Source organism: Acromyrmex echinatior, chromosome 2 (genome assembly GCF_024713525.1).
Source record: "Acromyrmex echinatior isolate Ae372 chromosome 2, ASM2471352v2, whole genome shotgun sequence".
Taxonomy (NCBI): Eukaryota; Metazoa; Arthropoda; class Insecta; order Hymenoptera; family Formicidae; genus Acromyrmex; species Acromyrmex echinatior.
Window position 1 is genome coordinate 19,025,838 of NC_141853.1, and position 26,604 is coordinate 19,052,441.

A 26,604-nucleotide genomic window follows, 5' to 3' on the forward strand; every position below is an offset into this window, starting at 1 on the left:
TCTTAAGTAGCTGCTATTTGTTTAGCGATTAGAAATTCAATAATGTTTATATTCTTGAAGTATGTCTTTTTAATAGATATCTTTACACGATGTGGCTAAAAGTGGCTATGAAGATGAAAGCTCATCACCAAACCCTGAAGCCCTCGCGGTTATCCGCTAATCGAACAGTAAACTTGAATTTTATTCATTTGACACATTGGTGAGTGCATTCGCATGCAAATGCGCACGATAATAAATGGAAGAGTTGCGGGTGGGCGCTTCGATTGTATGTCATAAAGCTCGTCGGTGGTATTCGCGATAATTGCTAAAATTCTAAGGATGAGTAATAAAACAGAAAAATGGAGAGAACAAGAGAGAGAGAAAAAAAGGAAAGGAGAACAGAACAATCGCATTGTTTTAAAGGGATTACACACGTTGTGACAATACATGAAATTTATGCGTGCAATTAGTCAATTTATTAGTATTTGTTCTGCTAGATTTAGCAGCAATTGGAATGATATAGTATATATTCTATATCATTCACTACGTTAGTTGTCAGAAAGAATATTGGTGTTAAAATTGGAAAACATAACTTGTAAAAATTCTCGTGAACAAAGTTTAGTAAATAATACAAACGCACTAGCATGCTGTTAATTATATAATATTTTCTTATAATTTAAAAAAGTTTTTGTATTTATATTTTTATTATAATTAATTTATTATAATTATAAAATTAAAAATACTTTAGTTTTTAACGAATAAAAATCTAAAAAGTAAAATTAAAAATATGTATCATCTCATTTTCTTCTAATAATATGCAATATCTAGAAAAGTAATCCATATGAAAGCTTCAGATGATAACGTGTGTAAATATTCGTTTCTTGTTTGCTATGTGATATATCTTTTAAAATTCTTTCACTTGGATAAACGCGATTTGACAAATGATGTCTCAATGTCATAAAGTAATATGATATTTCGCGCAATGTGTAATTTATAATTTACGATATTAACAACGCAAATGTCCCTTATTTCTCATTATTCGTTCTCTTTCCCCCTTTTTCATTCGTTCAGCAAATAATGCGCAAAATCAATTAGTTTCTGTCTCGTTTATGCTCTGCTCGCTCTTTCGCAACCTCCATTTTTCACGGATGTTTATCGAATATCCTCTGGGAACAGTTTACTCAAACGTAGTCGAAGTTTCAGCACAGTAAGCTCTCCCGCTGATCTTTTCTGAAAATCCAAGACGAGCGGCTCCCGTGAGGAAAGTTTACTCTAAGCATCTTATCCGAGTTCTAATTGGACGCACGTTTCTCGTAAGCCTTAAGCGATTATGTCAGGTTGTGCCTTTAATATGAGACCTTCGAGATTGCTGACTCCATTTTCGAGCCAGTTAATTGCTCTAATCTGATTAATTAAATCTTATAGCGGCAATCTTTTTTCTTGGTAAAATCGAGATAAGTACCTAATAAGATATATCGATATTCATGTTCGTTAAAATTCGTCGGAAGATTGAAAAGTCAAGATAGGCTGAATGAAAATAAAGTTCAATAATACTAATTATTATTGATAACTTTTCTAACAATCGTATTATTCATTGTTTAAAAATTATTTATTTATTGCGAATAACTTAAGTTACAATCCATATTATTTGTTATTTTATTATCTATCATTTTTATCAGTCTATAAAATGATTAAAAAAGTTTAAATCCAAAAAAATGCCACAATTTAATTATTTTATCTTTTTTTTTAATTAATTAAAATTAAAACTAGTAATCAGCTTTTAGTGAGCTTTTCCTTCTACCTGTAATAAGAGGGGAAAACTATATACTTAAAAAGCCGCATTTGAGAGATAATAAATTTCTTCGGGAAAGTCCATAATTGCCGAATTGTCTTCCTCGATGACGGAGGAGCAGCCACGTTAACGCTGTTTCGCCCCGACTGTTAAGTCCGCGCGTAGTGGGACTTAATTTCAATAGGATTTTATACCGGGGCTTCGTTAAAATCCTGCTAGATCCGATGTTATAACGAGACACTGGTGCGGCGTGCAAGTCTTAAGTGTGGTACAAATACACGGCACCAAAGGTGACGGAAAAGAAAGATTACGGGCACACTACGAAGACCTTGTTACACAATGTCGCCCCGTATGAAAGAACACGCGAATAAATTAAAAGGTAGACAAGTATGTGTTTATGTGTGTCAAGTAGTCTCGCAGTAACTAAATGTCTTTTGCCTTTATCATAATCATTTTTTTTTATAATTTTATTTTTTCAAATCGATTTGTTTGAGAAAAGGAAAGAGAGAGAGAGAGAGAGAGAGAGAGAGAGAATTTAGGAGAAAGTAATATGCATTATAAAAAGTTATCATTTAAACAATATTAAGAATCTTTATTTTTTAGTTATCTTACTTAATTAGATACAGATCTGAGAAAATAATTTTATTTAAACCAAAATAATTATGTACGACACTCAAACTTGTTAGAGTATTGAAACTTTTTGCATCATTATCATCAACGCTTAAGTATAAGTTCTACAATAATTATTTTAATGATCTAATAAATATATTCTACACATAATTACTTCAGTAAAACAATTCTTTTCACGTAAAAGAGATATGGAAGATTTTTGGCAGCTTTTTAGAACTAAAATTGAACATTGTGCAACATTATGTGTAATTATGCAATATAAAATTTTATTACGATAAATCTTTTATGAAATTTTAACTCAGATCGTTAAAGTTTGGCAAAATAAAATAAAACTTTTTAATTCCTTCGTGTGAAAATGAAATTGTCCGTGTGAAGCAACTGAGAAGTCTTACGTTCATATGGTAGATAAACGCTGCTAGCCATCAACCGCATTATAATTTGCTAACAAACTTATGACTTAGTCCGAAACTAGATTATAATTAAATTGCATCGCTCTACATTCTTCCGCTACAGCAACTGCTGTTGCGTGTTTAACTTCGAGAAATTAGTTACCCCGTCCTACGTGAGGATAAGAGAATCATATGAACTTTTTAATTAAAAAAAAATATACTGTTTAATTCAATATTCATTTTTAATTTAGCCAATAATTTTCGGCGATTAAAAGAAGAGAAATCAAAATGAGACAAAATAATATATCTTTCAATCATATCGTTTTTGTTTAAATCGATTATTCCTATTTAAAATAACGATTATTTCTCTCTAAAGTGAACATTTTTCAAACGTAAGAAATATAGCTGAATATAGGAAAACAATAGAGAAGGTTGAAAAGATGAAACTTACGAAGCACGTTTCTGTAAGTTCATCAGCAAATCCGCCGACTTCCGCCTTCTCGCGAAGACTGGCTTACAAGTCCACTCGTGATTAGACAAAGCAAACACCACAAAGACCGTAAGAGGGACGTATTCCGAAGCGACGAAAGAGTCGATGGTGCAAGGAAGACCAAGCAAGACACAAAGAAAAGGGTAAGGAGAAGGAAGAGACACTAATAGTGCTGATCCCACTGCAAGCTCTGGAAGGTTTAAGTCTCGGTTAAGTGGCGAGTAATGAATATGCTAACGCGTGCCGAGTACGCGAGGAAAGCTTTGCTCTTCGGTATCGGGTTCAAGTACCTTTTGCGGTTCGGGCGAGCGCCCATTTCACAAGTTCTCAGAACGATCACATGGATGTAGTAGTGTTAAACTTAGTAAATAATGAAGACAAATAAAGTCTTTTAAAAATTAAGACATTTATATATTTCTATACTTAAATAATATATAATATTTATAAAATTACACCAAGAGATCTTTTTATTTTAAGCAACATATAAACACAATATTTAATATTTGAATGTTCTTATTCTGATATAACACTTCAATTAAATAAAAAATATAAACAAATATATATATATATATATATATATATATATATATATATATATATATATAGTATGAACTGATGATATAACTGAAGGGAAGGGAGTGATTCTACATGAAAAAATAAGTCGAAAACATAGAATAAAATTTTTTCATAGTATGAAATTTTGTATTGAAAAAAATCGACTTTAAATATTTACGGAGAAATTATTTTCAATTTTCTAATAGAAATTTTATACGTTAAGAATAAGTGGCAAGGTATGTCGAAGAATTTCACTTGCGATGCTGATGCATTTAAAGCCTTCATATCGCTGTCAGTGTATATTAAAGGAAGTACTTATGAAACGATACGGAGGTATCTCGAGAAATTCAATTCCATGACACTCGATTAATACGATATAATGAACTGGCGAAGCACGAGCGCAACACTTCCCTTCTGCGATCGACGACACGATATCTCGAGTGCGAAGTCGACGACGACGACGACGACAACGACGACGACGACGACGACGACGACGACGACGACGACGACGACGACGACGACGACGACGACGACAACGACTCGTCAATGTCTGCTTTAGCTTAGGTTAATGCTGCTTTTGAGTACGACAAGCGGAGCGCGAGACTGGTTTATCGCGGTGGAATAATATTGATTAAGTTTTAAGATAGATATCGCTGATAGCTCGGCGTTTCATGGCCGGATTAACACGCCGCAAATATCTCATCGCTAGGATTGTAAATCGATCTCGTTATGCCGCAGTTACGCTGGATAAATCGCTTGCGACTAGTAATTATTTCTCAATGTCGCGCTGCGACTTCGAATTCATTAAATTGAGATAAAAATCGTAGTCCAGCAGGTTACTTAATAAATATAGCGAATAAGGCCAGTTTTAGAAATATTTGCGCTGTAATAAAATGCAACGAATTCATCTATATATATATATTAGGTGTTGGAATTAATTCGTAGCGTTTTACAAGTGATGGGAAGTACTTTCATTAATGTATTTTTTAATGCTCATGTGAAATAAATAACATTCTTTCATTAAAAACGCTACGAATTAATTCCAACACCTAATATATATAATATGTCTGTGTGTGTGTGTGTGTTTGTAAATGTTTTCAGATTATATTTGATAGTTTTTATCAATGAAAATATTATAAATCATCAAAAAGTTTATGCTGTATCTGTTGACTGTTACCAATTTTCATAACTTTATTAATATTGTTGACATAAATTTTTATTACTCATCTGATTTTGTTGTTTGATTCCTTATATGCGGATGATATATTGTAGCAAATAGTTAATATTGTCGAATTTTTAACACAGTTATCGGAGTAATTTAATAGGTATTTATTCTTTTAATTGAAAATTTAAATAATCGTTCAATTGCTCCATTTAAGAATTAATGAATGCAATAACATTAAATCTAAGTTAAAAAAAAAAACAAGTTTTATTTGTGTTTTGTGATTGAAATATGGAAATTAATTTGTTATCACTTTTTTCCAATTTTTATTACATTATTCTTTTTACGGCGATTTAATTTTATTCTCTCGATCTAGTGTGTAAAATCAATTTATGGAATCCACACAATTTTAATCTACTCACAACGTAATATTTTTAAAAAAGTTAATAATGAAATAAAAATAATAGCAAATAATAGATTAGTTCTTTTTCTGTAGATACCATTTTCCATTCAAACAAAGGTAAAAATTTTATTCTCCGAACAAATGTCAGATTTAATATGCGGTAATAATAAATTCTACAATAGGTGTTCAAATTACATTGAAATACGAAAAATATTTGGAAAATATGTATATTTTGTGAGAATCCGAGCAAATGATAATAACAAGTGAATTAGTGATAAATTAAAATAAAATTAATAAGAATATTGTTTTATTGCATTTAAAAGGAACAATTACTTCTTTAAAAATATTTGGACAATTATATCTTACATATTATACATACATATATACATATATATATATATATATATATATATATATATTAGGTGTTGGAATTAATTCGTAGCGTTTTACAAGTGATGGGAAGTACTTTCATTAATGTATTTTTTAATGCTCATGTGAAATAAATAACATTCTTTCATTAAAAAACGCTACGAATTAATTCCAACACCTAATATATATATATATATATATATATATATATATATATATATCATTAATTAATAAAAGAAAATGTAAGTATGAAACGAATTGACTTCTTAGAGATATTTTTATTGTAACTTAACGAGATGCACATGTATGATTAATATCACAAGAGTTGTACAAAATGTCATGCAATTATTATACTTAAACAACATCAACGCGCGCGATCATAATTAACCATGTATGTATTTGCAGGTATTATGTAAATGTGAGAAATTTAAAAGGAAGTGGAGGCTTAGGGAGCATCGGGTTACGTCGGAGCAAGCATAGGATAATTTATTATTTGTTTATTATTTATTATTTATTACTTGTTTATTATTTATTGCTTGTAAAATTAAGAATTTCGTATACGCAATAATTATTTTTTGAAATATGAATTTTTTTAAATTATATATCAATTTGAATATATTTTTATTTTGCAGATCGCATATACATCATCTCCGTTATTGCTGAGATCGTATCGGTGAGTGACAAATTAGACTTCATTTTTGGAAGTAATGGATCTATAAGAGACAGTAGTAGATTATGAGCATAAAATATGCAAGTTAATAGAATAACAATGTGATAAACATAGATAAATATATCAAGTTAAATATCTTATAGATCTAATGCCTTTAGATAGATGGGATAGAACAAATTAGATCAATATTTAATTCTAGATTATGTATAATTATTTGATTTATTGTGCAAGGATATGCTTTTTGTACACATACAGAATATAATAGAGCTTATTAAAAAAATTATTATACCAAAATTTTAGTGCCTTTTATACTGATTACAAAATGCTTTTGTTATCTGAAATTTATAAAACAAATTCTGTAAATACTAAGTATATTTTGTAGATATAGATAAGATTTTTAGAAATCCAATTTCGAACACCACAGAGATACAATATATTAATAAGTTATCCTTATGAATGATTTTTGTGGTATCAAAAAAGTATAACTGATTAAATTTTCGAGTTTTTTTTTATATACATGTAATATATATATAAAGGAAAAGAAATAAAATTAATTTCTTTATGGTGTTTGTATTTTTTGAAAAATAGAAATTAAACAAGATGTTTATTTAACGTAATCAACAATAGATATTGGCAATATGTATTTATTTGGAACAAAAATTATTAGGTGTTGGAATTAATTCGTAGCGTTTTTTAATGAAAGAATGTTATTTATTTCACATGAGCATTAAAAAATACATTAATGAAAGTACTTCCCATCACTTGTAAAACGCTACGAATTAATTCCAACACCTAATAATTAACGTTCATAAAAACGAAAAAATTGTTGATGTTTAACTTACTCTTTTTATTTTCCTCTTTTTAAATATTATATTTGGTATCTGTTCTATTTGTACATTTGGTCTCGCTATATTCTCCCGAGTTAAATATTATTTAAATTGGATGTAAGAAAATAATTTTCAATATTCTTTTCAATACAGTATATATCACAAGTATAAAAGTAAATGATAGAGAAAAATATTTTATTTGCATAGCAAATATTTTCGATCATCATTTTATTTAATGATTGAAATACACGATAATAATAATTATTAATTATATTTATTTTTATAACATACCAATTTTATTCTAATCTTTTCTATCCCACATCTATCCTATATTTATGTTGATTATCAATTTGCTTGTTCAGAATTTGTCGTTTTCCAAATTCCCCGACATCAAGTAAATGCGCTCATGCGAAATAAACGCACGAATTACTTTCGACGGTCCAAGTTTACCCCTCGATCGCAAACGATCTGCCTACATGAATCGTGCCGAGCATATCGAAACTCAGTCACGTTAGGAATTCGTAGTAGCGTCGCGCGTTAATTTAATACTGCGTGAAATTTCGCTTTGCACGCCATACAGATCGAAGTCTTGACAGAGTGGAAGAACCAGAAGGGTGCATGGGAGCGCGGTGAGCGTCTCGGTGACCGATTCTGTTTGAGAAGCAACCCTTGCCCGAGGGTGCCATCGGGGTTAGAATAAACATGGGGTAAGCCTTTGGGTGCCGGGGATGGATACAGTTGAAACGCGTATCGTTCCAGCATGGTCACGCGTATTGTACAAACAGGGGGAGTTTCTAATATATACCGACCACTGCGTATGCAATTGGCCGGCCATGTGTGTAGGGCTATAAAAATTATTGCCGTGAGATATATTATGCAGGGACTGTTCTCATTAAGACGGTTTCTCACATGGAATAAATTGGCAGTTATTGAGTTTAATAGAACAGAGGATTGATCATTTCTGTCAGAATGTGTCGTTACAGTTTCAAATAACAGATGTATTTTATTATTAATTATTATATTTATAATTATAAATAATTAGCTTTTAAAAATATTCACAATGTTAAAACAATGTTAAAACAATTACAAAAATAAGAGTGCCATATATATATGTACTAGGTCATTTAAAAAGTATCCGCGGTTTTTTTCAATTTTTGAATGAAAAAACCGCGGATACTTTTTAAATGACTCAATATACATATATATACACACAATATAATACGGTATTGATGAAATGAAAGTAATGAATATAGAACGAAAGGTCATGGTTGCTCGATCGGATATCGTCATTGAGAGTGCTTATTTTTATGAGACCTAAGATATAGACAGTTATTCTGCGTCATATAAAACGATGTGTCTGCGCCAAAGGTCGCGTATATAAAAATGACGTTTCACGATATGTATCCTCTGCGAGGAATAATTGTCCGTGATTATTCCCGGCGCGCGTTCGCATGATTAGATGAACATTGAGTCGTTGTAATAGTATGATCGTTAGTGAGCCATGAAATTACGACGCATCGGACATTTCTGCTGTCAATGCAATGTGTTGCTTTCCATACGTATATCTCGCAAGAGTTTCATTTTACCATAATATATATTTCCTCCTTAGTAGGCAATTGACATAATTATTAAGGCACAACAATATTAATGTCTATAATAATTGTAGACTTAATATCTGATGATAATTATATGATTCAATTGGATTTTTTATGACACATGAAAAAACAATTTCTTTACTTTTTTTTATCACGCACTGATTATCAGTATTCTTTCTTATTAAGCAATAAAGTTACTACGTAAAACCGAGACCAAAATAATCATTGACTCTTAAGTACCAAGTTTATATTACGTTACTAGCAGTCACATGAGACTTTTTACAGCAACATTAAGTTGACTTTATGGTGCTCCAATGTTTCTTTTTATCTTCTCTTTTCGAAGAAACAAGTCCTTATGATGATTCTCGACGGGATTAGAAAAGGAAGAATTATATTAGAGTAAATGAAACATAGAAATAAAATATAGAGCTGCGTGTCATTGAAATAGAACAGAAATTGAGAATTGTATTCGACCGACGTATGTAATATTTATTATTTAATGCGTCGGAAAGAATATTAAAAATTGCATAATTGAAATCTTTTGAAATTATTTATCATAAAGTAAATAAATGTTGAAATAATATAATCTTTAAAAAAGCACACTTTAATATTCAATTAGTAGACAATAATGATAAAAAAAATATTAATATGGATCATTATTGCAATGTCAATATTCTTTAAGCCATGACAATATAAAATTATATAACTTAATAATTTTTAGTAATTTTTTTAGGAATATGTTTTACGTATTTGATCCTTTGATTTACATCAATTCATATATGGTAAATATATCAATGAGGAATTAAATAAACTAATAAAAATTGAATTAAATATTAAAGTCTGTAAATACAGTCTGAAAAATCCAAATAGATTTATTAAAATAAATTAAAACTTAATTATTAAAATATGTGAGTTATTAAATTTATAAAGTCGTATTATCCGCTAACACAAAAGATATACAGAATTTCTGAACAAACGATAGTCTCGCCACGTCACGTGTAAAACAGCTTTTAGCAAAATGCTGACTTTATCCCTCGGGAGCAGTCAAAGCAAAAGAACTTTATACGGTCGAAGTAAGTAGTAGTCACTGCAGACAAATAACGAAAAAGGAATGAAAACGAGATACGGAGAGGGTCGAGGGAACTCTCATTCGTCACCGTGGAAATTTCGAACCGAGCAACGCTATTCTGACCTGACGGTACGTCACAGTCGACACTGGGGGTTGTATTTTCCCGCGGAAATGTCGAGCACGAGATTGAGGGGGTGGTTTGTCGTGGGTAAGCACGATGGGAAGATGAGAGGGATCGTATACGGCAGGACCAATCTAGAGTTCACTAACCGTGAAAATGCTAGTGCATGTCATGGAGGAGGCGTGCGTTCGGTGCAACGACAGGACGTTGCAAGACGCGACGACGCGGAGAAAGATGAGAAATTGCAGAAATCTGCATTTTCGTCGCGCGTTCGGGCTTGTAATAATGGAAGATAGCGGCCGAGAGAGACGCGCACAAACGGATATCTTATAAGGCATATCTTACAAAATGAGCAGCGTCATCGTCGTTATCGTGGTCGTCGTTATCGTTGATGCTTTCAGCTGAGTGCAGCGCGCTCAACGGAGATTATTGCTCTCTATTTTCGACGTGAATAGAATTTCGAATTGCATGGAATTCTGTGAACATCTGTGGCAGTAGAGTTTCTCGAGGTTATTCAATTGTATATATAGTACTGATAAGCTTACGTTCATTATCCTGCAAATAATGTGTACTTTGGAATATATTACCTCGTTCGTGCATGCGAGTTCTCTTCCTGCAAAGCGATCTTAATTAGCATGCGTTAACTAGACTTAATTACTTAATGTTGCAAGGATACTTTTCCTCGAGAACGATAATATTGAGCTATTGCTATCTAAATAAGTCGGTAGGTGGTATGACGTGCAAATATGACCACTGCGCTATTTAACACGACGTTAAATTGAAATTAATCCAGTGGGCGTGGCTAATTATTCAATCAGAGTCGCTTTACCCTTAGAAAGATCTTATCTTCACCGCGCCATATTAATCACCATGTAATAACGTCGTTATTTCATTCTATCCCTACCTTGAAAACTAAGAATTAGATACAGCTAGTTTTCTGAAAAAGCCATTGATATATCAGGGATCTTAAATTATACACTAGTCAAAGATAAAATCTCAAAATTATAAGATCATAACTTTACTATCACGAAACTCGACTTATAGTATATTTCCTTTTTAATTTGCTTGTTCTGAAAAAATAGAATCCTAGATTAAACAGACACTAGAATTTTATTTTCTGACGATTAAAATTTATTATGTACAACATTGTTGTTATGATTTTTATAAAACGTGATTATATATGTAGGTGAACTGTTTTAAAATGAAGTTTCCTACAACTTCATTATACACTTACTCGTTATACCCAACGGAGCGAAATCGGACCATCCTGTCACCCAACTAATTCCTAAATTTATCATCGTTATGGAGAGAGAGAAGGAGGGGCAATCATTTCTGAAGTTTCGAGCGCGGTTAAAGCTCAAACTTAAATTATGTATTAAAATGAAATTATACTCTCCCGTCTCTCGCGATCCAACACCGATGGAATCCCCTCGTTCTGGGGATTAATTTATGAAACTTATGCCGTTCTAAGACGAGCTTAAATCTTCTTTTCACGCTCGGTGTGCGCTCGCGTTGAATGTCGTGTCTCGTTGTTATCTCTAACGGCTGCCATGATTGCTAATGAAAATACAGAATACTTTCGTTATCTCGACGGCAAGAGCACACGCAGGCTCTCTTGGAGCGACACTTAGGTTTTATATATTGGAACCAGAAGCCCTGTGAGAGAACACGAGGTAGACCGTGTGTGCGCTGTATCGTTGTCTCTATGAATCGCTAACTCAGCGATTAATATTTTGGTTGCTAAGCCCGTTAACCATTATGCTTGCTTATAAATTTGATACGGCGCTTATAAATTTGATACGCGTAAAAATGGTTTAACTGTTAATAATTTATTTCATGAGTTAATAATTTATGAAACCGAATTTTAAGCACTTTTGCGGTAAGCGCCTCATATATTGCTGTGTCATATGAATTTATCAAATAAATTTTTCACATTTTTGTTTTCACATTACTCTTATTTCTTGATAGATCGATTGTTTTATATAATGATATCTCAAAGATATTCAATTCTTGACAGTAAAACGTGTTTCAAAGTTAATTACACGCATCACATTAACATGCGACTTTTTTTTAAATGATTTTTCTGTTCATTTCTTGTTCATAATTCGGAGACGTTACAAAATATTTATGAAACATAATGTTTACTGATAAATGGGATTATATCTGACACCTTTGAATGACATGCCTCGAGTAAAATTTTTATTACACGTTTATGCGTGGATGTCTCTTTTATAACTGGTCTTCGCAACGAGCATGAATGTCATGTAACATAAAAAATATTCTAGACCGTAAAAAGTTAATTAACCTTACAATTCAACATGACATGTAGTCCTTGTTAGAAGATACGTGCGTGTTGTGACATACATAGTTAATCGCGCGAAACCCGTCTGTCAAGTGCGAGTACTTACGGCAGAATCTCGTGAAAATCCTCGCGATTGTAAAAAAAAAAACGCACTGCTAAATACTTATGTATTCAAGCGATACGATGGATGGTTCATGAAGGCCGATACTTGTAGTGCATCCGCGTATCGTGTCATCATTGTGTATTAATCCAATGACATGACACGACGTCTTTGCATATCATTATAACAATTTTGATACCCAACGGTGCAATACTTTCCGCCTACATTGATACACAATGATGATATTCAATAAGTCTGTATCCGCTCTTTTTCTATAACTGAACTAGTATACACTTTTGGCGCTTAAAAAGTGAAATAGATACAATATTTATTTGACATTTGGCAAACGCAAAGAAAAACGTTCTAACAGTCTAGTACAGAAATAAAAAGACTTAATGTCTACTGCTGCGTGGAAGTTGTATCAAAAGAAAACGTTAAAAAAATCATAACAAATGCATTTGAAAATTGAATAGGAAAAAAGAGAGGAGTATTTCGCGAAGCTTTCAGATTTGTTGCCTCTTTCGTTGCAAGATCCGACATTTGTGTTCATATTTCGCATGAATTTCTGATTTATCACGGTACAATGAGCCTAATATTCTTACACGGTAAATCGACATCGGACAACGGCTCCGCCGTACAGTTACGAACGATATGGGATGCACTGTGCAGATACTCGCTCACGTAGATGCATTTACGATGCATCGACGCGCGCTTTCTCACACCGGGAGATCGTTATCCCCGCGGCGGTCTATGAGCCTAGACAAACGTACATAAATTGAATGCACCGAGATTAGGGGGTTGCTCAGCTGGTAACCACTTTGTAACAGTACCACGGAGGGACTGAGACGAATGGTAATAGCGTCCAAGTCTCTCTCGACAGCGTAGCGCGGCTGGGAAGATGCGCTGACTCGATTGGAGAAGTCGTCGTGTCGTTTCTTAGTTCGGCTCCCTTCACCGCTTTCGATCAGTCGGTTATTCACAATAAGTGTTCCGATCAGATTCACATAATCGTGAAGCGTCTTTGAATACGGCGGTGAACGTTGAAAATACAGGAACTGTACGTAGTCACGCGGAAAGAATGATTGTGGTGAAATATCTAAAAATTTAAGTAGATACGGATCTAGAAAATAATTTTGTTTGGACTATCAAAATAATTGTATTATAATAAAATGTAGGAAATCCAAGCATAATGAACGATGCTGTAAAAAATGTTTACATTTTATAATAGCGACCAATTTTTGTCCCGCATATTTTATTTTGTAGTCCAACAAAGTTATTTTCGGATTTATATCTGGCTAAATTTTTTAATATTTCAAGTAAAATTGTTTTTTTCCGCGCACTGTTTGGGAAAAATTCTCGGTTAAAAAATGCAACAGTAAAAAAAAAAAAATACGCACGTAGAAAAATACTTATGTACATCCGAGTGTTGAAATACCCTCATTGAAATACGTCAGTCTTGTAGAATTGTTATCTGCATTTTTCTTCTCGCGGAAAATACTTGAGAATTCTCGATTCGTAGAATCTCTCTCGCGGAATCGTGATTTCGAAAGCGAATCGTTACGCGCGATAGAGAAAGCTTGTATATATGACCCGCAGGATCGTCTAATTAGCCCGGCTTCACATTATTAGCGCGCGCGTACATTGAGACGCGTGAAGAATTAGAAATCCTACACGCCATTATCGTCGCTTACTAATCTCGCGCGCGAGACGATAGCAAGTTCACCGTGGCACTTCCGTAATTAACCGTGCCACGAGTAATCGCGTGGACGTTACTCGACGCGAGCGTAATTGCCGCGCGCGCGCGTCGCTGAGGTGTCTTTGTTGGATTTACATGTAATTGCGCCGGGCCGCGGGGGCACTTACGTTTGCAGGCCTTGCGATGCGTGATCGGTCTCGCCGGATCTCTGTAGTAACCTTCGCGGCAGTAATGACAGTGCCTTCCTGCCGTAAAATGCCGGCACTGCAGACAAACGCCTCCGCTGACACGGCCCGACAGCTTGTACAGCTCCATGTTGAATCTGCACTTTCTCGCGTGGAGGTTGCAGTTGCACACTGAAACAGGTAACACGGCAATTTTAGTCAGTGAGCGACAACCGAGGTGCGCTATTATTTTACGACTACCATTTCCTTTAATTTCTCTTTATCTCGCTCGCACACGAGCAACATTTCTTTTCTTTTCACCCTTTTTTAGTCGCGCCGTTAACGCCGATATTATTGTCATTAAAACGCCATGATTGCGATTGAAGTTCAATGCGGCCGCAATTATTTTGCTGAAAGAGAAAAATGAAGGGTCTCCTTCATTATCATTTAATTTGCGTTGCGTGTGGAAATAACAACGTTAAAATATATATTTTCACCTTCTCTTTAAAGAAGGAGGTCAGTAGTTTACGTTATTCGTGCGTCATATTTTCGGGCATATCGAGAAAATATTTACAAAGATAATACAGTCTACGATCTTAAATTTAGGTGTACATGGCTCTCTATGCGAAATGTAGAGAATGTATTTGAGATAATTTGATTTAAAATACGTGTAACTTATGTAGAAATTCACTTTTAGTAAAAGTATACACATATTCTTTTTTTTATTCACGAGGTGAGATATCAGCAAAAAAAACTTTAATAAACTGAATAAAAAAAATCGACATTTCTAAAAATTTTCCTGTAAATTTCTAAAAAAGAGATATCGTTTATTTATTCCTTAAAGTGATTGCTTTGAATTAATCTTTTCTCGTGCAAATAGAAACTCAATTTCACATATTGGTACACAGGTTTGCTTATGCAATTATTAATGACTGCTTAGAGAAGTGTCTATGATAAGTAAACATGTTCATACAAATTGATTAACGTGCAAAGCTTGCTCGGGTAAATCGCAGCGTTTCTTATATTCATCTCGCCAGAATCCGCATTGCTTAAATGCCATCTATTCTACTTTAATTTCGCATTGCTGCGAAATAATAAACGTTACGTCCCGCTCAACGTACCGACGTACAAGTGCGACATGAATATATATTATTTCACCGGTAACTGCGAGTAGATATTTCAGACATTCCTCCGATTGAAGCATTGAGCGTGGCGCGCAGCCACCACTCGTTAATATTACGGAGCTTCATCGTGGAACGCACAACGGAGCGTGCCGGGGTTCCTTCTGTACTTATCGCGATAATTAGTCTCGAGTTTATTCATCCGGCTGGAGGAAGGAAGGCAGCTCGAGGGGATCGTCTTCGTTATCGGACGACGGTCCTCGACTTCTCTCGTCGTTCTCGATCTGCTTCGCATAGCGTTACTAACTCAACCCGACAATAAGAGATAAATTCGGTAGTCCATAATTCGGAAAATTTGAAATTTCAACTTTTACATAGAATTTTTGTGACAATATCATTGAATCATGTTCGTAAGGAAAGTTCAATCTGGAAATAAAGAAATAAAATGTATACAACTTTGCACATAAGTGAAATAATTTAATTGAAATCTATAATAATTTTTTGTTACAGTTAAAAACCAATTAAAGTAAAGTAATTAAAGTTATTTATCTATTTTTTAGTATGAGACATACATTATTTAGGCTAAGTTTCTCTATTTAAATTCTATTATTTAAACTTTAAGTTCTATTTTTATGCATTTAAATATTTTTATGGCTTGTTGAATTTTCTTTGTAAATAGGATTTGATAAATCTGTCATAAAATTTCGATTAAAAAAAAAATTGAATTTGTGTATTATTTTGGTACAAAAAAAATCGTGATGGGAGTGCAACTGACCAATCCGTTAATCTATCAATGTATCAAAATAACAAGCGATAAAATTTAATAAACATTATAAAGTTCACACACTACTGTACGAAAATTCATGAAATAGGACAAAAGTTAATCTTTATAAGAACTAGAATTTTATATTGCAAATAAAAATAATATCCCAAATTTTTTTTTAAAGTTTTAAGACAAGAATATAAATGCTATTCTATTATGCAGATTAAATGTTTCCAGCTTGAATATATAATTTCTTTCCAACTTCTTTCTAAAGTCAATTTATAAACAAAAAAAAATGCAAAGAAATCTCTTATTGTGAGAGTAATAAATTATATAAAAATATTCTCTTGAAAAGTATAATTACGTTTAAGGATAGCAATAACGTGATTATAAGAATATTTCAAGAATTCTTGATCTTCAGCATCAGCTGGTACTAAAATCTTTTCTTATAATATTCACTTAACGTCTCAATCAGGCATTATATCTCCAACTTATTTCTAAAAAGTTCACTAAAAAGTTGGAATTCTAATTTTTTCCGCTTATCTCATCCGTTTATATATACGTATGCTAAACTGTCTTCTTAAAAGTCAGCCATATTTTGATAACTGTAATTGAAAAGAATTTATCTACGTTGATATTATTGTCCCGACAGTTTCACCCCATGCATCGATCGTTTGTCTATTGAATTCTTGAGAAGCTCAAGGGAGCTTTAAATTCGTGCCGTAACTTTCCTTTATTCGAGCACGCCACCCATGTTCTTTGTGACAGCTTGAAAACATAACAGAATAATTGAAAGCGTAAGGAAGAACGGCTGAATACCAAGGGTGGAATCAATGGGGGAGGCTCGCGATTAATCCATCTCTGTGCATTCGTTCTCTTGTGGATTCTCTCGACCTAATAATTCCGTGTGTCGAACCAGGAGGAACGTGCCTTATTTTTCTCTCGCGATGACACTCATTACGTGACTTTTTTCTCCCTGCTACCTCGGCACGTGCTTTGTCCTCCTTTTTCTTTTTCTTTCTTGAATGCTGACGTCGCCGTGTACAGCTTAACTCTGCTGTCATAATTTATATCCTCTTACAAATTAGCGCTACGCTTTAATCGATTGACCGGCGGCGGTGTGAAAAATAGGATCTGCTTCAATTTAAAACAGCAAGCGTATAATTAACACGGATGTATCTTAACGATTAAAAAAATGAACATAAAAACATTCAAATTAAAAAGACAATTACACACTGTTAAATTCATAATGCCAAATAATAATAATTTGAGTTATTTTGAATTTCTATAGTCATTGCTTTTACTCAATTTGTCGTTAATTTAACTAAAACAATAGAGTTAAAATTTAATTTAAAAAATATATTAAATTTCATTCAAATTTATTATTAAATATATACATTAATATAGATATTGTTTACTTTAATTGAAATTAACCACAGAAATGGATTTATTTACACGTGCAATTGAAAAATAGCAAAATGTTATTTAACTCAACGGATTGGGTTACCATTGCTCTTTTGATATCTAACAGTTAATAATAATTGTGAATGAAATAATAAATATGAAATAATTAAATACATAGAATAAACACGAGATTGAGAAATAAGTACTATTTAATGTTTATTATCGATATTAAGATATTACGACATAATAATGTTATTACAATAGCAAAAATTATAAAAGGAATTGATAAACTAGAGAAAAGTTAGTTAAAGAAATCCACTCGAAATAAGTTCTTGTTGATGCAATTTCGCGTTAAACAAACTGACGTTGATTGAAACGCAAGATACGAGCGAGATATTGCTTCCGGACAAATCATCAAGAGAATGCTTGTTTCTTTCTATTATGATACAGTTTTTAGTCCTGTGTATTCTTCAGTATGTTTGTTATCGGAATCTTCGTCTCTTTACCGGAAATGAAGTAGTGAGTGATTTAATAAAAAAAAACTTAACATACATTTTTAAATTTTGAACTCATTTCTTTTTTTTTTAGGATATTTCTTATTAATTCTGTTTCTTTCTAATTATTAGAACATAAAATTTTTCATGCATATCGCTATTTTTATATGAAATATCGCTCCCACTTTCTAATGCTTCACAGAATAATCGCTTTTTGACAAATTATATTAAGTTAATCACCGACAGACATTGTTATAATACTTTTCAAATATATAAAAATTGTACGCAAATTTATTAATTTCAAGATCGATAACGTTTTCTTAATGCTCTCATTGCAAATCCCAGTGAAAATCTTAGCCGGTGATTTATGGGAACTTGGTTTGCGCGAAGCGCAGAATTTGATCGATGGATAAGAATGTTGTTGAATCCAAGTTAGCCGCTATATATCGAGTCGATCGGATAACCTTTCGATAGTTAATAACCACCGTCAGCCACCGTCTGAAATTCTACGATCGGTTCCTGTTATTAAGTTGTAGCCATGTCAGAATCTCGATTCGTTTTCATGAAGATGATCGCCGTAATTAGCGATTAATCGAAGTAGTATCGATGAGTCCTGTAGCGTTTACTGCTGGCATATTAAGAGCGAATTAGTGTTTTCGGATCTACGTCGATATTAATTAACTCCGAATCCCACGATTTATAATAGTCGAGTTGTAGCTCCTTTTTATGGCGCCTCTCATAAATCAATATATCCCTGGAGAAAAATAAAGTGTTACTAAAGCAAACAGTGAAACTCTACCTTAGTAAATTTATTTCCAGTAAATTAGTTCTTTGCGGAATACCTGTGATTAAATAAAATTTAGTAGCATTTTATTCTTCACTCAAATTAAGTGATAATACTTTCTTGGAAAATATCAAAATCTTTCTTTGCATGAATATAGTAATTTTACTGATATTTGTAGTAAGAATATTTATTATTAATCTTTGTTAAAATTAATAGTATTATTTTTATTGAAAATGATAAAACTCTTATCAAAGTGAAAAATTGATATTAAATATTTAAATTAATAAGAAAATTGAATAAAAAATTAAAATGTTATTTTGTTTTAAATAAGTAACAATTTTTGTAAAAGTTTCTGTTTTAAAATATATATCATTTTTATAGAATTGTTTTCCAAAAGGAAATAAATATTTTGTTTTAGAAAAAAAAACAACTTGTCATGAATTCTTCTTGAAATGGTATTGGAATATCAACTTCCACGTTATTTTTCTCTATTCTGCTACCAGATATGTACATTCAAACTCTTAGAACCTTTTGACCTTTTTCCTATCGCGCATGTATCATCTGTTTCTCAACTCCGGAATGTATAAAACTTGTTCTCGGAAACTTTATTTTAAAGAATAGAGATGCACCTTTTCCGAATTTTATTCGAAGAGGAAACAGCAAGCTTGTTCTCAAGTGATAATCTCTTGTCTTCCGACAAGAAAAAATATTAAGAATATTGAAATACGAATAAAATACCTGGTCTGGTTTTTATCAAGACAAGTTAATACGTTATATTCTCATTTATTTTAAACACACATCAAAATCTTTAATATGCTATTTGACATTTGCTGTATAGCCAAGTTTCTTGTAGGAAACATTTTTTTATATTTTAAGTCATTGCATCTTAATTTGTAAGCAGATGTTTGACAAAAACTCAATACAAGAATATTATATAGAATAGATAAATATAAAAAAGCTAATCTCATAAAACTAATTAAAATAAATCTTTTTTTGTAGAAATTTTTATTAAAAACATACTCTTTTCCTATTAGAATTACTTCGCGGAAAATCCTTCGTATATTTTAACTTTTAATTAAATTTAATATAATAGATGTACATCAAACATTTTTTTGTGTGTTTATTTTCCTATGTTGTGCGAAATGATATTAGGAGAAAAACTCTATTATTTTAATTTAAAAAAAAAATGCATTTTCATTTGTAATACATATATAAAAATAGTCCAATGCATATAAAAATAGTGTCATACAACTTTGTTACAAAGCGTGTTTACTGCTCACCATCTCACGAGTTTAATCTTTATTTTGTCTTTAATAGGATTATGTTATAATCAGAGAGTTTTTGCGTTTCCAATTATTCTTGCAATATCTACTAATTGAAAGGATATGATATAATCGTTTGCTTACGAAGTTAAATCGCTTTGTTAAAATAACTCGTCCAATCTTTGGGGTAAAAACTTTCCGTGTCGAACATTTCTCTCGAGACCCAGCAGACTGAATGATTTCTTCGAAAAATGTTTCAAACCTGTATTTGCGGTTAGCCAAATCTGTAAGTCTATAAAAGAAAGGAAATTACTGCTCCATTTTTTCATCATATCAGAATTGATCTAGAAGAAAAAGCAAAAATCTCGAAGATGCATTCAGATCTTATTTCTTCTAATAAAAAAATATAATCTAAATATATTATCGAATATGTGTATTAAAAAATATTGTAAATAGAAGAAATATTTTTAAATAATTCTCTTAGAAAGGTATTAGAAGAATATGACTTTTATTTTAGTTGCAATTCATTTGGCCTTAAAATTATTGTTACGAATCACGTTTATATATACACATATACGCATATGTTATCGTTATAATGAAAAGTCGATTTAAACCGTTATTTAAAATTGAAGTTGTCTTGCTGGCTGAACCGAGTAACTTCATGCTGAAACTTCTTCGCGTTTCGTTTAGCTTCTTTTTCTCATCCCGCGGCGGGAAGAATTCCACTGCCGCAAGCGAGCGGTCGATTCATACACTTCGAGCGTTTCGCTAACACGTTCAGGTATGCTAGGCCCTTTTATTGGTACAGTACGTGCTCGGAATTTCTCTCTGAAATCTTAAAACGTAACGAAAGGTACTCGTTTAGATCATTGAGAATAATCGATATGATTATTCTCTTTGATATCTTCATGGAACGGAGCACTTCAATTTCTATATATCTTCTTTTATAAAATTCAAAACACATTACGTTAAAATAAATACGTAAAATAGTGAAAATTTGATAAACGTTCTTTGTTGTGTACATATAATAAGAAGGGAATTTCTGTTTAATGTTGAAAAGCATATGGAAAGTAAAGAAGAGAATTCAAGATAATGCAGAAGCGTATCATCGCTTAAGATGGAATTTATGGTACAAATGTCACCGTAATCGTTGTAAGATGGATTTTAATTTAAGTCTCACTTAAACTTTAAATAGAGTCGCCACGGCGCGACCGGTGCCTGGGCGTCTCGCGGTACCTCTTCGTAATGCTACGTAAAGCCGTAATTACATCCTGTCGTACCGAGGACCCTTTTATCCCGTCATTTGCGGTCGGAACCCACGCCAGCTTCGAACCATAGATAACGCAGGCTGTACGATTATCCGCACCGCGTTCAAGAAGTTATCCCGCGGCCCACAGGTGCCCCGTCTCGGTTTCCATCCGCTTCGACTCGCTCGCGGATTACTCTCGGTAATCACGCGGATCGGCCTTGCCAGATGCGCGATAATTATCGCATCAGACCGATAAGTTTATTACAAAATTGCAGCGCTGGCGCTGGCACACTTGGAACAGATGTGAGTGCGAGTTAAGTCTATAGACATATTTCTCTCTCAATCGTTATTCCAGCCAAGCGGTTTCCGCGTATAATCATTGCAAAAAGCCAACTGGAAATAATTTTACAATCGCACAATATCGTAATTCTGAATACGTATTAAATATTTCTGCAATTTATAAGCCAATTATAATTAACGTAGTCATTCGAAACATTGCTGGGGTAAAATTTTTCATGAAATAATTCAAATGAAAAGCGTTGTAAATATAATAAAGGTACCATTGGAAAATTTCTGTACGATATAATAAAAGTAATAGTTTACATCACAAAATGTTATTCTATAATAATTTAATAACTAATTTTCTGCTATAAGAACGCTTCTATTAATAATTTAGCTTTTGTATATTTATTCAATAAATAAATTTCTCTTATTAGTTTTATTTATTTAAAAAAAAAACGTAAAAAGAAAAACAGAAGAGTGAATCTTTAAAATTTTCTTTTTAGGACTTGAGTAGAATTCTGAAGCACATTGTGAAGGTCTCACATGTCTAATACTCTTCAACTAATTTACATGAAAATAAGCAATCTTAAAATATGCGTGATACGTCTCGTAACATCGACGCGACTTAACACTTACTCGCCTCTTCCGCGAGAATTTTGTACAACTGTTACTAAATAACGACACCATCGTCAATGCAATAAGTTACCGTATACGACTCCGTTATGCGTCTTAACGTGTTGGCGATGCGCTCGCCGACGTCGTCGTAAAAGCGTGCGCGCGTCTCGCACCAATCGGAAATTTCGATTATTGCTCGCGAGCGCGATCGTTAACGAGGCATTTATTGCACACGGAGATAAAAACCGCCTCGGCCTCGCCGTCATTCGTTGGGCCATTAAGACCGAAAGGGAGAGATAGGCGCTTTGCTGGCCTGAACGAACGAGTGAGTCGAATTCCCTTGCTCCATTCAACGGCATGGGCAACTTCCTCAACGTGGTCTTCTCTTCTTCCATGAAGGTAGAAAACCGGTAGCTGTCGTCGCCGCCCTTTCCTCTTTCACCGCCTCTCTTCGCCCAGTTGGATTAGGAAAAAATTCCACGTAGCGCCGCTTAATGAACCGATTTTAATTTTGAGCGGCGCGACGCCCATGGAATAATTAATTAAGAGTACCTCCGCCCTTCGTCATGGGCCCTTTTTCCCGAACAGCGTTTACTACGTCACTCTACACAAAAAAGGAGAGAACAAGAGAGAAAGAGATATAAAAGGCAGAGAAAGACAAAGAAAATGAGAGACATGATGAAGAAGGCGCTTAATGTTTCCTTGGAACAAACAATTTTGTCATAGCTGTGAGAAATTCGTGAGACAACTAGTCAAGAAAACGTTGAATTTTCCATATTTTCTGCGTGTTCATGCAGATTAGCACGCTGCTGCATCTCATTTATGTCATTAAAATATGACGGAATTGATTTGTCGTCGAGAACGTGTATCGAGAATAATTATTTGAATATTATTTTCAAATAATATACGTAATAATGCAAAAAGTTTTAACATTCTTACAATAAGTTTGAGCGTTTCTACATTTTACAATTATTAATAGCTCAAACAAAATTATTTTCAGAACTGTATCTAGTTGTATTTTTAGATACTTGAGCAAAACCGTACTTTCCGTGTATTTATAGAAACTTCATGTGCACTTTGAAAGATGTGTCAGCAATGTTGAAAAATAAAGAATACACGCTTTCTCCGACGCGTCAGATCGCCATCGTCCATATGGAGGAATAACGATTGTTCCTCCTCGGATGCACGCGAACATAATTCAATCATCCGTTTTGTTGATCCTCTTGCCTGTACCTATTGTGCGTTCAGGTAACAGCAGTCACTAATTAATATCCGTTTAAGAGGACCTCCGCTCGCGCCGGTTTGCGCTGGTGGCCCGGGCTCCTTATGTGCGATCTCTTCTCCACGAATAACATGACTAAAGAAAGGGTTACCACGATTATTAATGCACCACCGCTCGCGCGGGTCGCCTTTCGGTTGAAAGTTTCGCCGAAACTGCGTGGGACGATCCGCCAGCGGACGCGGGTAAGGAACACCTGTACTGAAATTACGAGCTAATTTTCGTGCCACGGGATACATCGACGCGATCATCGTAATCATGCTCGCACGGTCGTTTCCGGGTGGTCGCCAGAATCGCTTGGTTCGCGCATCATCCTGACCCTCGTGCGATCTTTCGTATGTTCCCCCAGGATCATAAAATTCCCGCGGAATTGCTGGATCGAAATTAAACATCATTGTTTAACTACGTTACGGCGCGATACTTGAGCGTACATGTTGCAGTTAACTGCTTCTTTTTCTATAATTAAAACGAACGGTTTATAAATCAAAAGAAGAGGATAAAACCACAGCACAAGATATTGTTTGTGGTATTTAATATATCATTACATTAATAAAACATTTTTTAGACGTTTGGGCCATAATCTGGCCATCTTCAATAAATATTCTTGAAACGCAATTACATATATCTGACATTAAATTCAGCCGTTGTGTAATAATATAACTATGTAAAAATAATAATACACAATGTCACGACGAATTTTCATCTGCGTAAAGGAAGTGCTTAAGATTCATCATTTTTTTCTGTAAAACAGAATCTGAACATTCTTGTTCTACATAATTTGCAATATAACAATTGCACGATGCACTTTCACAAGATGAAAGAACGTTTACACATAGTTATATTACACGACGGCTGAATTTAATGTCAAATATATGTAATTCTGCGTTTCAAGAATATTTGTGAATTTATTGAAGATGACCAGATTGTGGCCGAAACGTCTAAAAAATTTTTTATTAATGTAATGATATATTAAATATCACAAACAATATCTTGTGCTGTGGATTTATACTTTTCTTTTTTAAGTTTTGTTTCTTTTTCTCTTATAAAATCATCATTTTGAAGTATATTAAATTTATGTTGAATCAGTCTCTTGGAATGAATATTTTTTTAAGAAAATGTATCTCTTCTCTGTTTGTCTAATTTAATAGCAATTTAATAGTAGATTAATAAAAAGGCAATGTATTATATTTAGAAAATTTCACTTGTTTTATATTTAAATATTTATTAAAATCAAGATCAATAATTTATTTTCCACACAAATATTCATTTTCCAACATTATTTCACGAGAATTTGCAAAATTTTATATGTATGTGCATACAGAAAAAGTCATAAGTATGTTTTAAAATATTTTCATGAGCATGTTCTTGAATAAAAAGGAAGAATAAATATTCTTATGAATATTAAATCGCTGATGCTTCGTTGTCGAAATAATGATTACTGGAATAAACAATAATATACCAATCATGTGTATGTTGTACTCAGGTAGAAAATGATGGAGGACACTTTGAATATTTTTTATAAAAAAAAAATATTCGCCTGAACTTTTGAATAAAGTCATTTGATACTACTGTATTTGTGTCTATTATTTCATCAACGAATCATTTGACTTATGTTCAGAAATATGTGTTCTTTCTTTTTATCTAGAAATAATAAAATTTTAAAACATGTAACAGATCTTGTGTGTTGCAAATCAATATTCCGTTTTCAACATATGTTATTCGAATATAATTTGCAAAAATTCTTTAATTCTCTACAATTTCACGCTGTAAAAAATATTGAAATTATCGCTATTCTTCAGATTTATCCCATAATATCTTCTTGGAACAATAGCATGACTTGCGATACTTATGTATTCAACGCTTCGAGACTCGTCGCGGCAGATGTCGAAGGTCGCAATTTTCATCGACGCGTGTCACATAAGAGACTCGATGGCATACGGCGCGGCGTTCCGAAGCGGGTAATTCCATCGCGCGGCACATCGTCGCGCACTCAGCTCCTTCGAAGGCGGGGGTTGCTTTTAGCGGACTAAACGCACCTCTTCAATTACCAGCCATCTTCGAGGTCCCGATACCGTGTAATGAGGTCCATTGTGCTGAGACGCGTCCACACGTTTCACATTCGAGTCGAGATTCGCGTCGCCTCGCGCGTGCACTTAGGGCGGCCTTAAACGGATTACTTCGCGCCTTCGTATTTCCCACTCTCGTCATGTTAAAGAGACGAGCTGGATAGCTCGAGAGAGAGTGCCACGAAGCCTAATTCGATTTCGACGCTGAATGCGTGCCACTGTCGCGTATCGCACCTTCGGCACATTTACGCGCTCCTACATACGAAAGAGCACGTACGCGGATCTTCGTGAGACCTAATTGATCTAGTTACATCCTTCCTGCCTGAGACAATAATGATACTGTAACGAAGCGAGGTCACGCTCAGCCGATAGAAGATTCTACTCGTCTCAATATCATTCCGTTAAATATCAAAACATATATACATTTCTTCTCATTTAACACAATAACAATTATAGCTCGAAATATAGAAATATGTATATTTATCTGGGTATAAAGAGATATTTTTGAAAGTTAATACAATGATATCTAACAATATCTATTGATATTTCTAATAATCTCTGGTATTTCTAACAATCTGTTTTACTTTTCTGTACGAAAAATATATTTAGAACTTTTTTACGATAGAAGCTATTGTTTTAAAAAATACGATGTGTAATTTGCAATGAATAGTGTTTCGTGTGTTATTGAAATGCATTGTATTTTCTATATATTTATCTTTAAAAAAAATTATCATTAGAATTTATACTTACGACTTGTTACAAAAACTTTCTACATAGTCGTAATAAAGTAAGCGACGCGAGTTTCTTCTTCAAGGAAATCGATAAAATACAACTTTCACAAATCCCTTATTTATTCCCAGATAAAGCTTATATCTTACATTAGCTTGACTATTAAAGAAAACGCTGTTTTCCGTTGATTTAAGATATTCGTATTACTCTCGTGAGACGCCAGATCAAGATTAACGATCGATC

General features: G+C 33.2%; 1 protein-coding gene and 1 long non-coding RNA gene across 5 annotated transcripts in view; one reads left to right on the forward strand and one right to left on the reverse strand.

Annotated features, from left to right (window-relative positions):
* Window positions 1-26,604, forward strand: part of LOC147910584 (uncharacterized) — a 232,954-nt gene that overhangs the window by 113,776 nt on the left and 92,574 nt on the right. For all 4 annotated transcript variants that reach the window (XR_015544210.1, XR_015544209.1, XR_015544207.1 and 1 more), the window contains one exon: window positions 6,402-6,442. This is a non-coding gene — a long non-coding RNA (uncharacterized LOC147910584). The remainder of the gene's footprint in view (window positions 1-6,401; window positions 6,443-26,604) is intronic.
* LOC105143532 (netrin-1) overlaps window positions 1-26,604 on the reverse strand; it is a 199,545-nt gene that overhangs the window by 87,814 nt on the left and 85,127 nt on the right. The window contains exon 2 of the mRNA XM_011051916.2: window positions 14,317-14,505. Coding sequence (XP_011050218.1) covers window positions 14,317-14,505 — 189 coding nt within the window. The remainder of the gene's footprint in view (window positions 1-14,316; window positions 14,506-26,604) is intronic.